Source organism: Panicum virgatum, chromosome 1N (genome assembly GCF_016808335.1).
Source record: "Panicum virgatum strain AP13 chromosome 1N, P.virgatum_v5, whole genome shotgun sequence".
NCBI lineage: Eukaryota > Viridiplantae > Streptophyta > Magnoliopsida > Poales > Poaceae > Panicum > Panicum virgatum.
Window position 1 is genome coordinate 41821129 of NC_053145.1, and position 13289 is coordinate 41834417.

Genomic DNA, 13289 nt, shown 5'->3' on the forward strand with positions numbered 1-13289 from the left:
CGCATCTCCGCCTCGCTCGAGGGTAGCGGACCTACCCTCGGAAAGTAGACCAACTCTGCCTCGCTTAAGGCCACCCCTCGGCAGATGGAACTAGCAACCCGACTGCTCACCCACTGACTGACAGAAGCATTTAATGCCAACCACTCCACCACAGAGCGCGGAGTCAGCCGGTGCCAGGCCACCATTCCACACAGCAGGTGTGACCGGAGTCCTATCCGCCAACTTCGGCCACCTTACTGCCATTCCCAGCACTGCTCCGTTCCTGTGGGAACCTGCGACACCCTGTGCGGATGTGCCTGGCACTGCTCTCGCCACTGTGTTGCCTACTCCTTGTACTTCTTCAACTGCAGAACCCTCGGCAAGCTTGGGCGTAACCCTCGGACATGGTACGGACCTTGACCAGAGCAAGACCTCCGCCAGCAGGACCCTCGGTGCTTCGCAAGCTCAGGCACAGAGGACGGTACCCCAACAACAATCGCCACGACGCCCACAAGAGTCACCAGGACACCGGCGCGATCTCTGCAAGGCCAAGGGGATGGCCAGGACGACTGCCACGCCCAACGCCATACTCCCCAGTGCACCACAGTGTACTTTCAACAGTGGCCAAGCTCTGCACCCCCGATTCGGGGAGAAGACGACGACTTCAGAGATTTCCCGTACATGTACTCCGCTCCTCCTTGTGTCTATAAAAGGAGAGGGTGGGCTCTTCCCCAAACAACCTCGCTCACGCCCATCTTCTTCATCCCGCATTACACACACACACACACACACACACACACACACACACACACACACACACACACACACACACACACACACCCGCTCTCCTGAGCACGATATTGGCACTTGCCTCAATCATCTTCTCCTCTATTAGAGACTTGGGAGCTTCCCTCCCTCTCTCGCCTTACTTGTACTCCCCTACTACAGGCACTCCGGTGCAAAATAATACAGTGCACTCGCACACCCCTGCTGGACGTACGGCCCTGTGGCCGGAACCAGGATAAACCCTTGCGTTACTATGTTACCTCTTGCATCAACCATCTAGGATTAGGGACGCGCAACATCGATTACTAGTTGGCACCAGGCCGCGGGGTTTGGACACCGATAGTTGGCGCGCCATGTAGGGGGTGCACTGCGTGACTTTTGATTTTCGTTCCGTTTTGTTCCCTAGATGGCAGACGGGCCACGCCTGCTCCCGGTAGGCACGGTGCTCCGGTTCGGGAGTCTTGAGTTCGTCGCGACCGGCAATGGTTACGACATGGACCTCCTCCCACCCGGGGCCAACCCCGACACTATGACTATACCGCCTCGGCGCAGGAGGCGCTCAGGCCAGCGTGCGTGGCAGGCGCGCATGGAGCGGCACAGAGCGGCTCGCCTCGGCTCCCCCAGGTGGGTCGAGACTGGCATGTCGCGGCCTGGCGCCGTGGCGGAGGACGTCACCGCTTCATCACCGCCAAGTGCAGCACCGGTGCCTCCCAAGGAGGGCGCGGCCGCACTGTCGCCCTTTCCCTTCGAGATGCGCACCACTGCTGCGACCTACGCATCATACGTCAGCACCAACATGAGCGAGTACGAGGGCCTGCCGGGTCATTACCTCATCTCGATCCGCAACCTCATCGCGTCACCACCAGACGATTCGTACTCCGAGTCCGCGGACGATGCATACTTCTTCATCGAAAATTGCGCGGCTTCAGAGTGGGACTACTCCGGAGTCCGCAACCTTGATGCTTTCCTGTCGTTTCAGGCTACGGTGGACTACTGCCTCATCTGCTCCGACAACTCCAGCAAAGGGAATTACGATCCCATGCGAGAGTGCATCATGGTCGAGTTGAGCGAGCCAACGACGACACGCCAGACGGCAGGGCAAATGACGCAGCAAAAGCCGTTGCGACGCCCGCAGCATCCAAGTTAGCCACTTCGACAAGCACCGCGACACGGTAGGCTCGGCTGGCGCAACTCCATGAGCTTGAGGGCAAGCTTGAGGAGGAGCGTCGGTAGACTCAGAAGCTGCGCGTCGCGCTTGAGCAGGAGCGCACCGCGCGCGGTGCGGGTGCTCGGGCGGCGGGGTGTGTCGCCTTGGAGCGGATCCTGGTCGACGACGACGCGGACAACCCGCTGGACCTAAAAAGGGCTAGCCAAAAACTCATCACTGCGGCTTACCTACTTCAAGTGATGCCCGAACCCTCTATACCCAAGGGTCGCAACCTACGCCATGAGGCGCAGGTGCTCATCGAGTAAGCTGCGGTGCAGCAAGCTGAGAGCTCTGCGTCTCGCTTGTGCTTAGCGGCCTCGGCAAAGGCTGGTGGGACTGTGCAGCAGGACCATGAAGCCTCGGTGCATACTCCACCAGGGGGGACGGGGCAAGATAGTCGCGCCGGATGGAGCGAAAGCACCATCGGTGCACAACCGTATCAAGCAGCCTTCTGCAAAGGAGCGCATCCAGGACACGCGCCGACGATGGCGATGTCCGCAACATCATCAATGGAAAGAAGTACAACCCTCGACGTGGTGGGCGTTTCGATCCCGAGCATGACAGGGGCGTGTTGCCGGAGCCTCCTGGCACCCGTGTGTTCAGCCGGGAGATCTGCACTGCTCCCTTTCCCCCTCGTTTTCCTCAGCCCACCACCCTCGTCAAGTACTCGGGAGAGACCGATCCCGCACTCTGGCTCAACGACTACCGCCTGGCATGCCAGCTGGGCGGCGCAATGGATGACGCTGTCATCATCCGCAACCTTCCTCTGCACCTCGCGGACTCTACGCGGACATGGCTTGAGCACCTTCCCACAAATCAAATCTGCGACTGGGGTGACCTGGTCAAGATCTTCGTGGGCAATTTCCAGGGCACGTACATGCGCCCTAGAAACTCCTGGGATCTCCGAGGGTGCCAACAGAGGCCCAATGAATCCCTGCGCGGCTACATCCGACGCTTCTCCAAGCAGTGCACCGAGCTCCCCAGTGTCACCGACTCCGAGGTCATCAATGCCTTTCTCCAAGGCACAATGTGAAGGAATCTGGTGCACGAGCTTGGATGGAGCCCTCCCACTAGCGCGAACGTGTTGTTCGATGTCACCACCAACTTTGCCTCCGGCGAGGAGGCAGTCGGTACCATCTTCAATGTCAAGACGATGAAGCGCAAGGAGGATGCGCACGCGGAGAGCAGCAGCAAAGCTAAGACCCCCACAAAGAAGCTGAAGCGGGGCTAGAAGTGAAAGAAGAAAGGCCCGCAGAACCAGCACGGTCAGAGGCAAGAGGAGGACTCCGACGAGGCCCTCACCGTCTCCCCAGATCGCAAAGGTCCCTGAGGCCCCCCTCGGGGCGGCGGCGGCCTATTTGACGACATGCTCAAGAAGCCGTGCCCTTACCACAAGGGCTCGGTCAACCACACCCTCGAGTAGTGCGAAATGCTTCGCAAGTACTACAACAGTGTAGCGCATAGGGACAAGGACAAGAAAAAGGATGCGGATGACAAGGGTGGCGACGATAAGTTCCCCTCAGTGGAGAACGTCTTCTTCATCTTCGGAGGGCCGACGGCGAACATGACCGCTCGGCAGCGCAAGCGCGAGCGCCGGGAAGTCTTCTCCGTCACCAATGCCACGCCATCCTACCTTGACTGGTTGGAGGACACCATCTCCTTCGGCCGCAAGGACCACGCCGACTACTTCCCGAACCCGGGATAGTATCCACTCGTCGTGGATCCCATCATCGGCAACACTCGTTTCTCCAAGGTGCTCATGGACGGAGGCAGCAGCCTCAACATCATGTATGCGCACACCTTGGAGCTCATGGGGATCAGCTTGGACAAGCTGCGCCCCAGCAAGTTGTCGTTCCACGGTATCGCGCCGGGGAAGCGAGTCCAACTTCTCGGTAAGATCGACCTGCCCGTCTGCTTCGGCACGGCGGCCAACTTCCGCAAGGAGGTACTCACCTTTGAGGTGGTGGGGTTTCGGGGAGCATAGCATGCCATCTTGGGGCGGCCATGCTACACCAAGTTCATAGCAATCCCCAACTACACCTACCTCAAGCTAAAGATGCCGGGCCCGAAGGGAGTCATCACCTTCGGCTCCTCGTTCGAGCACGCCTACGAGTGCGACGTCGAGTGCGTCGAACATGCCGAGGCTCTGGCAGTGGACGAGGCACTCGCCGTGGACCTGGAGAGGATGGCCAACGAGGCCATGGACTCTATGAAGTGACACGCGGGCAGCTTGGAGCCTGCCGAGGGTGCCAAGGACATACCCCTCGACCCGAAGGCCCCCGACGGCAAGGCGCTGAAGATCAGCGCTACCCTTAGCAACAAATAGGAAGTGGTGCTCGTCGACTTTCTCCGCACCAATGCTGACATCTTCGCGTGGAGCCCCTCAGACATGCCTGGCTTACTAAGGGAGGTCGCCGAGCACTCCCTTGACATCCAGCTGAACTCCAAGCCGGTGAAGCAACGCCTGCGACGCTTCGACGAGCTCAAGCGCCGGGCGATCGGCGAGGAGGTGCACAAGCTTTTGGCGGCTGGATTCATCAAGGAGGTATTCCATCCCGAGTGGCTAGCTAATCCTGTATTAGTTAAGAAAAAGAATGGGAAGTGGAGGATGTGTGTAGACTATACTGGTTTAAATAAAGCATGTCCGAAAGTTCCTTTTTCTTTGCCACGTATTGATCAAATTGTTGATTCAACTGCGGGATGCGAACTTTTATCCTTTCTTGATGCACATTCCGGTTACCACCAAATCAAGATGAAAGAGTCCGAACAGCTCGGGACTTCTTTTATCACTCCTTTCAGTATGTATTGCTACGTTACGATGCCCTTTGGCCTTAGAAACACCGAAGCTACATACCAGCGATGCATGCTCCACGTGTTTAGAGATCATATCAGGCGAACCGTAGAGGCATATGTCAACGACATTGTCGTGAAATCCAAGAAGGCGGACGACCTGATAGCCGATCTCAGGACCGCATTCGATTGCCTTAGGCCCAAAGGGGTAAAGCTCAACCCTGAGAAGTGCGTGTTCGGAGTCCCTCGAGGCATGCTCTTGGGTTTCATAGTCTCCCAGCGAGGCATTGAGCCCAGGGGCGTATCCAAGGGGTATGCCACATGGGCCATGGCATACCCATGATCTGACCAAGCCCATGTAGTAGGCAGTCATAATAATTTTTCTTTACTTAGTTCGCACTTGCATCGGTAGTTTCCCGTTAGACAGCTAATACTCTAGGAGCCTTTTTCTCTCAGATCCTGTGTTACAAGTCAAGTTCCCTCTGCCCACCACGTCGAGACTACTCATATCTACACTTTCCTGTAATATTTCTATGTCCTTTCCCACATACATAGAAAAGTAGATCTAGACAATTAGATATCTAGTCATCTTTTTTTTAGGAAAGACATCTAGTCATCTTATATCATGTAAATTGAAATCATTAGGTTACAATTGATTTGGGTGTGCTATTTAGTAAATATCATGATATTGTACGTGAGTTTGAGAACTGCAAATACCTTATCATGAATTGTATTCCTTGCTCGTGTAAAGGTATTTTAAAGTGATTGAAATTTAATTTGTTCCAGCTCAATGAAGTCATATCTCAATTCATTTTAGTACACGAGTTCATTCTTTTAGTAGGAATAATGAATTAAGAAGAGAAGTGGAGACATCACATCTCTCTTTTAAAAATATGCGCACCAATGATATTTAAGATATTGTAAGATCTTTAAATATTCTATTACACTTTAAGTTATTTTATATTTGTATATACGGAAAGGTGGTGCAGAAGGCCATGGGCTATTACACTTTTAGTTATTACACTTTTAGTTATTTTACACTTTTAGTTATTACACTATTATCGATCCGAGACCTAAAGGTGGTGCAGAAGGCCATGGGTTGCCTAGCAGCCCTCAGCCGCTTCATCTCACGCCTCAGTGAGAAAGGCTTACCTCTGTATTGGCTCCTGAGGAAATCTGAGCGCTTTTCGTGGACCCCCGAGGCCCAAGAGGCCCTTGACAAGCTCAAGGCGTCACTCACTAGCACTCCAATCCTAACACAACCAATGGACAGTGAGCCCCTCTACCTATACGTGGTGGCAACGACCCAAGTGGTCAGCGTAGCCATCGTTGTGGAAAGACAAGAGGAGGGACATGCTTTGCCCGTCCAGAGGCCGGTGTACTTCATCAGTGAAGTGCTGTCTGAAACCAAGACGCGATATCCACAGATTCTGAAGCTGCTTTACCACAGTGGTCCTGGCTCGGCGCAAACTGCGCCACTACTTCGAGGCTCACCCCATCACTGTGGTCTCGTCTTTTTCTCTGGGAGAGATCGTTCACAACCGGAAAGTCATGGGTAGGATAGCCAAGTGGTCAGTGGAACTGATGGGAGAGGCCCTCACCTATGCACCTCGCGAGGTGGCCAAATCCCAGATCTTGGCAGACTTCATTGCCGAGTGGACCGACACTCAGCTACCCCCACCCCAGATCCAAGCAGATTGCTGGATCATGTACTTCGATGGGTCGGCGATGAAGATCGGTGCAGGCACGGGGCCCCTCTTCGTCTCACCCCTCGGAATACACATGCGCTACGTGGTGCGCTTGCACTTCCCGGCGTCCAACAACATGGCGGAGTACGAGGACCTCCTCAGCGGTCTCCGCATCGCCATCGAGCTTGGCATCAAACGTCTCGACATTCGGGGAGATTCTCAACTCATCATGGACCAGGTGATGAAAGAGGCCTGCTGCCACAACGAGAAGATGGAGGCGTACTGTAACGCAGTACGTCGCCTCAAAGACAAGTTCGACAGGCTCATCAAGTCGTCCATCGACTTCAAGAGCCCCGCGGAAGCAATCGAAGCAGCACCCGAACCCTCGGGGGCTGCGACCGCCAAGCCCTCGGCCAAAGACCCCTCAGCAAAGGAGTCTGAGGCCATGGACACGGAAGCCGAGACCTCCTCGGTGGACAAGGCTGAAGCGATGGAGATTGACGAGGCCCCACCTTCACGTGACTGGCGTGCCCAGTACCTTGACTAGATGATCCGAGGGATCCTACCCTCGGACCACGCTCAGGCGCGGGGCATCGCCAGGCGGGCCAAGTCCTTCATCTTGATCGACGACGAATTGTACAAGCGCAGTCCCTCGGGCGTTCTGCAACGTTGCATCCCCGTTCCCGAGGGCAAGGAGCTGATCCGGGACATCCATGCCAGAATCTGCGGTCACCACGCGGCGCCGCGCACCCTCGTCGGTAATGCGTTCAGGCAAGGCTTCTACTAGCCCACCACAGTCGCCGACGCCACCGAGGTCGTGCGGACCTATGAAGGCTGCCAGTTCTACGCCCGGAAGACGCATCTCCCGGCTCACGCTCTGCAAACCATCCCCATCACATGACCGTTCGCCGTGTGGGGACTGGACCTCGTCGAGCCACTGCAGAAAGCGCCTGGGGGCTTCACCCACTTGTTGGTAGCATTTGACAGGTTGTCCAAGTGGATCGAGGCTCGACCCATCGGCAAGATCAAATCCGAGCAAGCCGTGCTATTCTTCACTGACATAGTCTATAGGTTCGGGGTTCCAAACTCGATCATCACAGACAATGGCACCTAGTTCACAGGCAAGAAGTTTTTGGCGTTCTGCGATGACTACCACATACGCGTGGATTGGTCGGCTGTGGCGCACCCAGAAACGAACGGCCAAGTGGAACGTGCCAATGGCATGATCCTGCAAAGCCTCAAGCCAAGAATCTTCAACAAACTAAACAAGATTGGCCGGAGATGGCTCGCAGAGCTACCCTCGGTTATCTGGAGCCTGAGAACGACCCCGAGCAGAGCCACGGGTTTCAGCCCGTTCTTCCTCGTCTATGGCGCCGAGGCCATCCTCCCCACGGACTTGGAATACGGGTCGCCGAGGCTTAAGGCATACCAAGAGCAGCAGAACCAGCAAGCCTGCGAGGACTCGCTGGACCAAGTGGACGAGGCTAGAGACGTGGCGCTCCTACACTCAGCGCGATACCAGTAGTCCCTGCGAAGATACCAAGCACAGAGGATTCGGCGCCGAGACCTCAACAAAGGGGACTTGGTGCTGAGATTTCGGCAGGACAACAAAGGATGCCACAATCTTACACTGCTGTGGGAAGGCCCATACATTGTCGCAGAAGTACTCAAGCCTGGCACGTACAAGCTAGCTAACGAGAAGGGTGAAGTCTTCACCAACGCTTGGAATATTCAGCAGCTACGTCGCTTCTATCCTTGAAATTCCAAGCTCTTTGTACATAATTTGTACTTGTATTTTAAATTTCTCAAAATAATAAGGAGTTTGCTTTACTTGTTTATTTTTGCGAATCATCCGAACCCTCAGGGGCTCGGACGTGCACAAACACTGAGGTAGATTTGGCTTTGCCCTCGGCAAAACCAAGCCTCCCTCGGGGGCTACTACGGGGGGAACCCCCAAGCATCCATAAAAGCACCACTGTTTTTCTAAAAAATTTTGTACCTAAGTTTTTCGTATACTTAGAAAAATGGACGCAAGGCATAAGCAACTATGAAACGGGATCGGCTGAGCCGTGGGACCGCCTACGCCTCCGGGACACGGTATCCCCACTCACCTCCCTATGCCTAAGTCGCTTATGAACACAGAATTCCTCGCAAAAATTTAGCTAAGTTGCATACGAGAACACGAAAATGGAGTAACAAAAACGGTGTGCATGAATTCACAAAATCTGTCCTCCCACACAGAAATACGATTAAGTCAAAATAATAACTCCTTTACATGGGCTCTACGGCCCAGACTTTCTACAGATCCCCCTCTCCGTCGCGTGCACCCTCGGCTGCGTCATCTTCAACGTAAGGGAGGAGGTCGCCGTCGAGCAGCACGGACAAAGCGGAAGCAGCACCCTCAACGGCGGCGTCGGCCTGCTCCATAGCGGCCATCGCAGCATCTCCCTCGATGCCAGGCGTGACGACGTAGCCCGTCGCCACCTGCTCGAGGTCCATGACGTAGTGCGTCGACACCACGCCGAGGGCCCTTTGAACGCCGAGGCGGAAGGCACTTTTGAGACGCTCGGCCACCTGACCGCTCAAGGATCGCATGTGACTGGCCACCGAGCTCCCAGATAAGCCCCCTTCCCCCTCGAGTTCTTGGCACGCGGCCACGGCGGCACCCTCCAGGTCCAGGAGGTTATTTTGCGCCGATGAATATGCGACCTGGAGGGCATCTTTCACCGCGGTCTCGTCCGCAACCGCCTTCCTCAGTGCTGAACAATAAAACTAAGATAAGTCTCAGCAAACTGAAATCTAACTTAAGCAAATCATGCCCCTGGCACTTACCCTTGGTACGCTCTTTCTCCCACTCCAGCAGTGCCTGCGCAGCGTCCGCCTGCTCCTGGAGCACGGACAAGGAGGCTTCCTTCTCTTTGAGGGTGGCCTCTGCGTCCCGAACGGCCACCTCTCGTGCCTCGAGGACGACGTCTTTTTCATGAGGGTCTCGGTCAGCGTCGTGACAGCCGCCTCCTTGCCCTGGAGCTCGGCCTCCTTCGCCTCGAGCACCTTGTCTTTCTGCTCCAATGCCACTGCTTTCGCCGCAGCTTGGCCGCTTGTGTCTCGACCTCCTGGACCTTCTGCTCGGCTGCAGCTCTCTGCACATCGCGCTCGTGGCGGGCTTGGGCGAGCTCCTCCTCCCGCACATGGTCTTGCTCCTCCAGGTCGGACACCAGGGCGTTGGCTTCGCCTATCTACGTGAGGAGGTGGGCGTTGTCCTGCTCGAGCCAATGCACCCTGGTGTACTGATGGGCCAGCTAGTCACTTTTGTCATGCGATATCTGCTTCAGCTGCTATGAGTGGAAGGACGTGAGCAAAAACCACAAAAACGCAAAGGGACAAGTTGCAGGATAATCACTTACATCGCTGACTTGGAAACTCCTCCCCTGGTAGAGGTCCAGGGCGAGCGTGAGGGCATTGTAGATCTCATCGTTGACCTTGTAATTCTCCGCCCAGGCCTTGTACTCCCACCGCTCATTGCGGTTAAACACCAGGGGATCCCGGGCTGAACCATCGCCAAGTTGTCCTTGTGCCCGGGCTCCTCGGACGGCCTGGCACCGAGGCCACCCTCGGATGCGGACGCAATGCCGGCGGCCGCGGTGGCGACCTCCCTGGGGTCCCCCGCCGGCATCTCCATCACCAGCAGGGCACCGGCCACGGCGGCCGCGGCGGCAACCTCCCAGGGGTCTACGAGCCGCGCCGGTGCCGCCGCCTCTGGCATCACCTCCGTCGGTGTCTCCTCTGCTGGCACCACCAAAGGCGCCGTCTGCGCCATTGCCGCTGCTGCAGCATCCTCGGCCCCAGCCACCATGGGCTCGGGGATGGGGACCTCTCCCCCCGTTTGGCTGGCGGGGCACTCCGATGCGTCCCCACCAGTCTCCTCTCCGCCGGCTCCCGGCTGTGTGGCGTCATCAACGCTGCCTCGGCCGGTGTCGTCTCCGGCTCCCAACTGAGTGGCGTTCTCCGCGCCGCCTCGACCGGCGTCTTCTCCGGCATCCGGCCGGGCAGCGTGCTCCTCGCTGCCTCGACCAGTCTCTCCCTCAACGCCGGACCGAGCAGCCTCCACTATGCTGCTCTGGCTGGCATCGCCCGTGTCCATCTGTGCCTGGGACCACTCGCACCCCCGGGCCAATGCTTCCCGGTAGCTCGTGACGGTCGTCTCCACCGCCTGAGGCCCTCCGGCCGGGATCTGCGCCGTGCGTGCAGCGTGGCGCTCGCCCCCGTCTTGAGAGCCTTGGACGGCGCCAGCGAGGTAGCGGCCGGGGCAGTAGCCCTCCGTCTAAATCAAGCAAGGAGAAATCGGGGTCAGCAGAGACCGGGGAAAGAGACAACGATCACGAAGAGCAAAGCTAGAATTACTTACCTCGAAAGGGCGCTCAGCTTGCGCTTACTCGAGCCGCTCCTCGGGGCTCGATGCACTCCGCCGCCTCTCGATGATTGGCTGGGGGGCGGCGCCCCCTAACTCACTTGCACCCTCGGTGGTGGCATCCGCCCGATGGTCCCCACACTGGTCGCCGGCGCTGGCGCCCTCCCGCTCGCCACCGCCGCGGATGCGAGCGTCTCCTCGCCCACCGTCGTCACGGGCGCTGGCGACCTCCTACTCGCCACCGGTGTCGTCGACCTCCTGCCCGCCGCCGTTGTGGGCGACCTCCTGCCCGCTGCCGGCGTGGGCGATCTCCCACCCGCCGCCGGCGCGGGTGACATCCTGCCCACCATTTGCGTGGGCGTCTTCTCACTCATCGCCGGCGCGGGCCTCTTCTTGCCCGCCGTCGACGCCGAGGCCTCGACGCCAGCCCATTGCTGGACCGGCGGAGGGCTTCCGGCCACCTCCGATTCGAGGTCCTCAAACTCCGAGAAATTCACCCCACTGGAAGAGGAGCTCTGCTCCGGGATGGACTCGGGTGTGGTCTGCGGTGAGAGGCCTTCCCTCTTGAAAGGATCATGATCACGCAATGTCGTAGCCTAGAGGGGGGGTGAATAGGCGTTTCTTCAAATTTCAGCACTTAACCCCTGGTGACTCTGCCTAGACTGGTCAGACTGGTCCACCAGACCGGTCAGACAGGTCTAAACAGACAGACTGGTCACAGTAGGGATTAATCCCCTTCTCGAGCTTGAACCTATATGAAACTTGGAGTGTAGCTTTTGCAGAGTATTTCTATCAATATAATTAGCTGCCTACACACAAGTAGAACGAGCGGAAGCACAATTTAAACTCAAAGACTATAAATACAAGGTAAGTAAATCAAACCGAAATGAAGATGATGCAAAGGAGACACGGTGATTTGTTTTACCAAAGTTCGGATTCACCCTGTGCACCCACGTGTGAATCCTACTCCCCATTGAGGAAACTCGTGACGATCGCAAGGTCAAGCTATCTCCTCTCTCCACTATATGACCATGTGCCCTCTTGGCACATGATCGCTGCCGCAACAAACTTGCCGCTGCTCACCACAACCTTGGGAGCTAGCCGGCGACGCCTAGCCATCTAGCAGCTGATGCTCCAAGAGTAACAAATGCTTCAATCGAGTTGGCCGACGCAACCTCAAGTGCTCAATAGCTAGGGCTCAATCTCTCTTGCTCAAATGACTCTCAAGGTTTGGATTCAGTCAACCAAACTCAAAGATTCAACTTGAATCAAGCAACTCTCACAAAGAGAGGTTGGGGAGGACTCTCGAAGTGCTCACAAGGCTCTCAAATGTGTTCTGAATAGAATGGCATCAGCACCCACGAATGGGTGAAGTCATGGGGTATAAATACTCTCTCTCACAAAACTAGTCGTTGCCCCTGTCAGTGTTAGACCGGTCAAACCAGTCTCCCAGACCGGTCGGTTTGAAATTATAGCCGTTGGAGGCTCTGCCTGCTCAGACCGGTCAGACCTGTCCCCTGGACCGGTCAGACCGGTCTCTCACTGGTTTTTGCAGTTAGCTCTCTCTTCTTAGGCCAAACTCTCTAGGGACTGTTTTGAGCACTTTTGGTATTGTCTAAATCCACTGATGTTGCATCCCTCTCGATTGTACGGCATATCTATACTCAAGTGCATAAATGAAATATACAATTATCACAGTCACCACTTGAGCTTCGCATTATGATCATGCCATCCTTTCTTCGATCAATACCGTGAGGGCATCAACATCTTCATTCTTTGAGCATGCCCGCTTTGAGCTAGTGACTTTGAATCTTCAATTTGCATAGGAATTAAATCCATCTTGATTCACAAGTCACTTCCTTCATTTGAATAATGACACTCTTCAACATAGAGCTATCCATGACTCTAGGATCTCTGGCCTTTGACCCATATCGGTTCCTTTGCTTCCCCCAAGCCATCGCTTGGGTAGCCTCTTGAAACACGCCTCTTGGTCCTCTACCTTTATCCTAGCCGTCCATCTTGAACTCATGTTGATTTATGTCATGCATGAAACTTCGTTATCAATTTGAATTCTTAATTCAACCACATATGAAAGCTCTCCATTTTTGCATAAACTCATGTCTCATTAACTTTTGCCTTGCTTGCTTCATTTGTTAGCAAGCATTTATCACAAGTGACAAGTTTTTCCATATTTGAGATTATGCATAAGCATATCACATCTCATTCACAAAACTTTTACTTGTCATTTTGAATCCCATCATAAGTCTAACAAGCCTTCACAAATATTAGAGTCTTTATATCAACCATGAATACCTTGCTCTATTTTTTTCTTTTCTTGTTTTCCTTGTCACATATACATTATGCCAATGGGATAAACACACTTTCTTGCAACACATGAGCCATCTTGTTTAATACCAATTCCTTAATTAAA

General features: G+C 55.4%; 1 protein-coding gene across 1 annotated transcript; it reads right to left on the minus strand.

Moving 5' to 3' along the window:
• Positions 1–8748: 8748 nt before the first annotated feature.
• Positions 8749–10980, minus strand: LOC120653534. The gene is made up of 5 exons (XM_039931257.1): positions 10960–10980; positions 10004–10771; positions 9855–9956; positions 9351–9510; positions 8749–9209 (listed from the first exon to the last, which is right to left on the minus strand). The coding sequence occupies exons 1-5, from the start codon at positions 10978–10980 to the stop codon at positions 8749–8751; spliced, it is 1512 nt and encodes a 503-aa protein (XP_039787191.1).
• Positions 10981–13289: the final 2309 nt, after the last annotated feature.

Bases quoted from the DNA above. Each gene is read 5' to 3' on its own strand.
- LOC120653534 (XM_039931257.1), bottom strand. From the start codon at position 10,980: ATGCCACCACCGAGGGTGCAA. The intron at 9,511-9,854 runs GTAAGTGATTAT...GCATTGGAGCAG, and splicing joins GGAGTTTCCAAGTCAGCGAT to AAAGACAAGGTGCTCGAGGC. The intron at 9,210-9,350 runs GTCCGTGCTCCA...TTTATTGTTCAG, and splicing joins AAAGAGAAGGAAGCCTCCTT to CACTGAGGAAGGCGGTTGCG.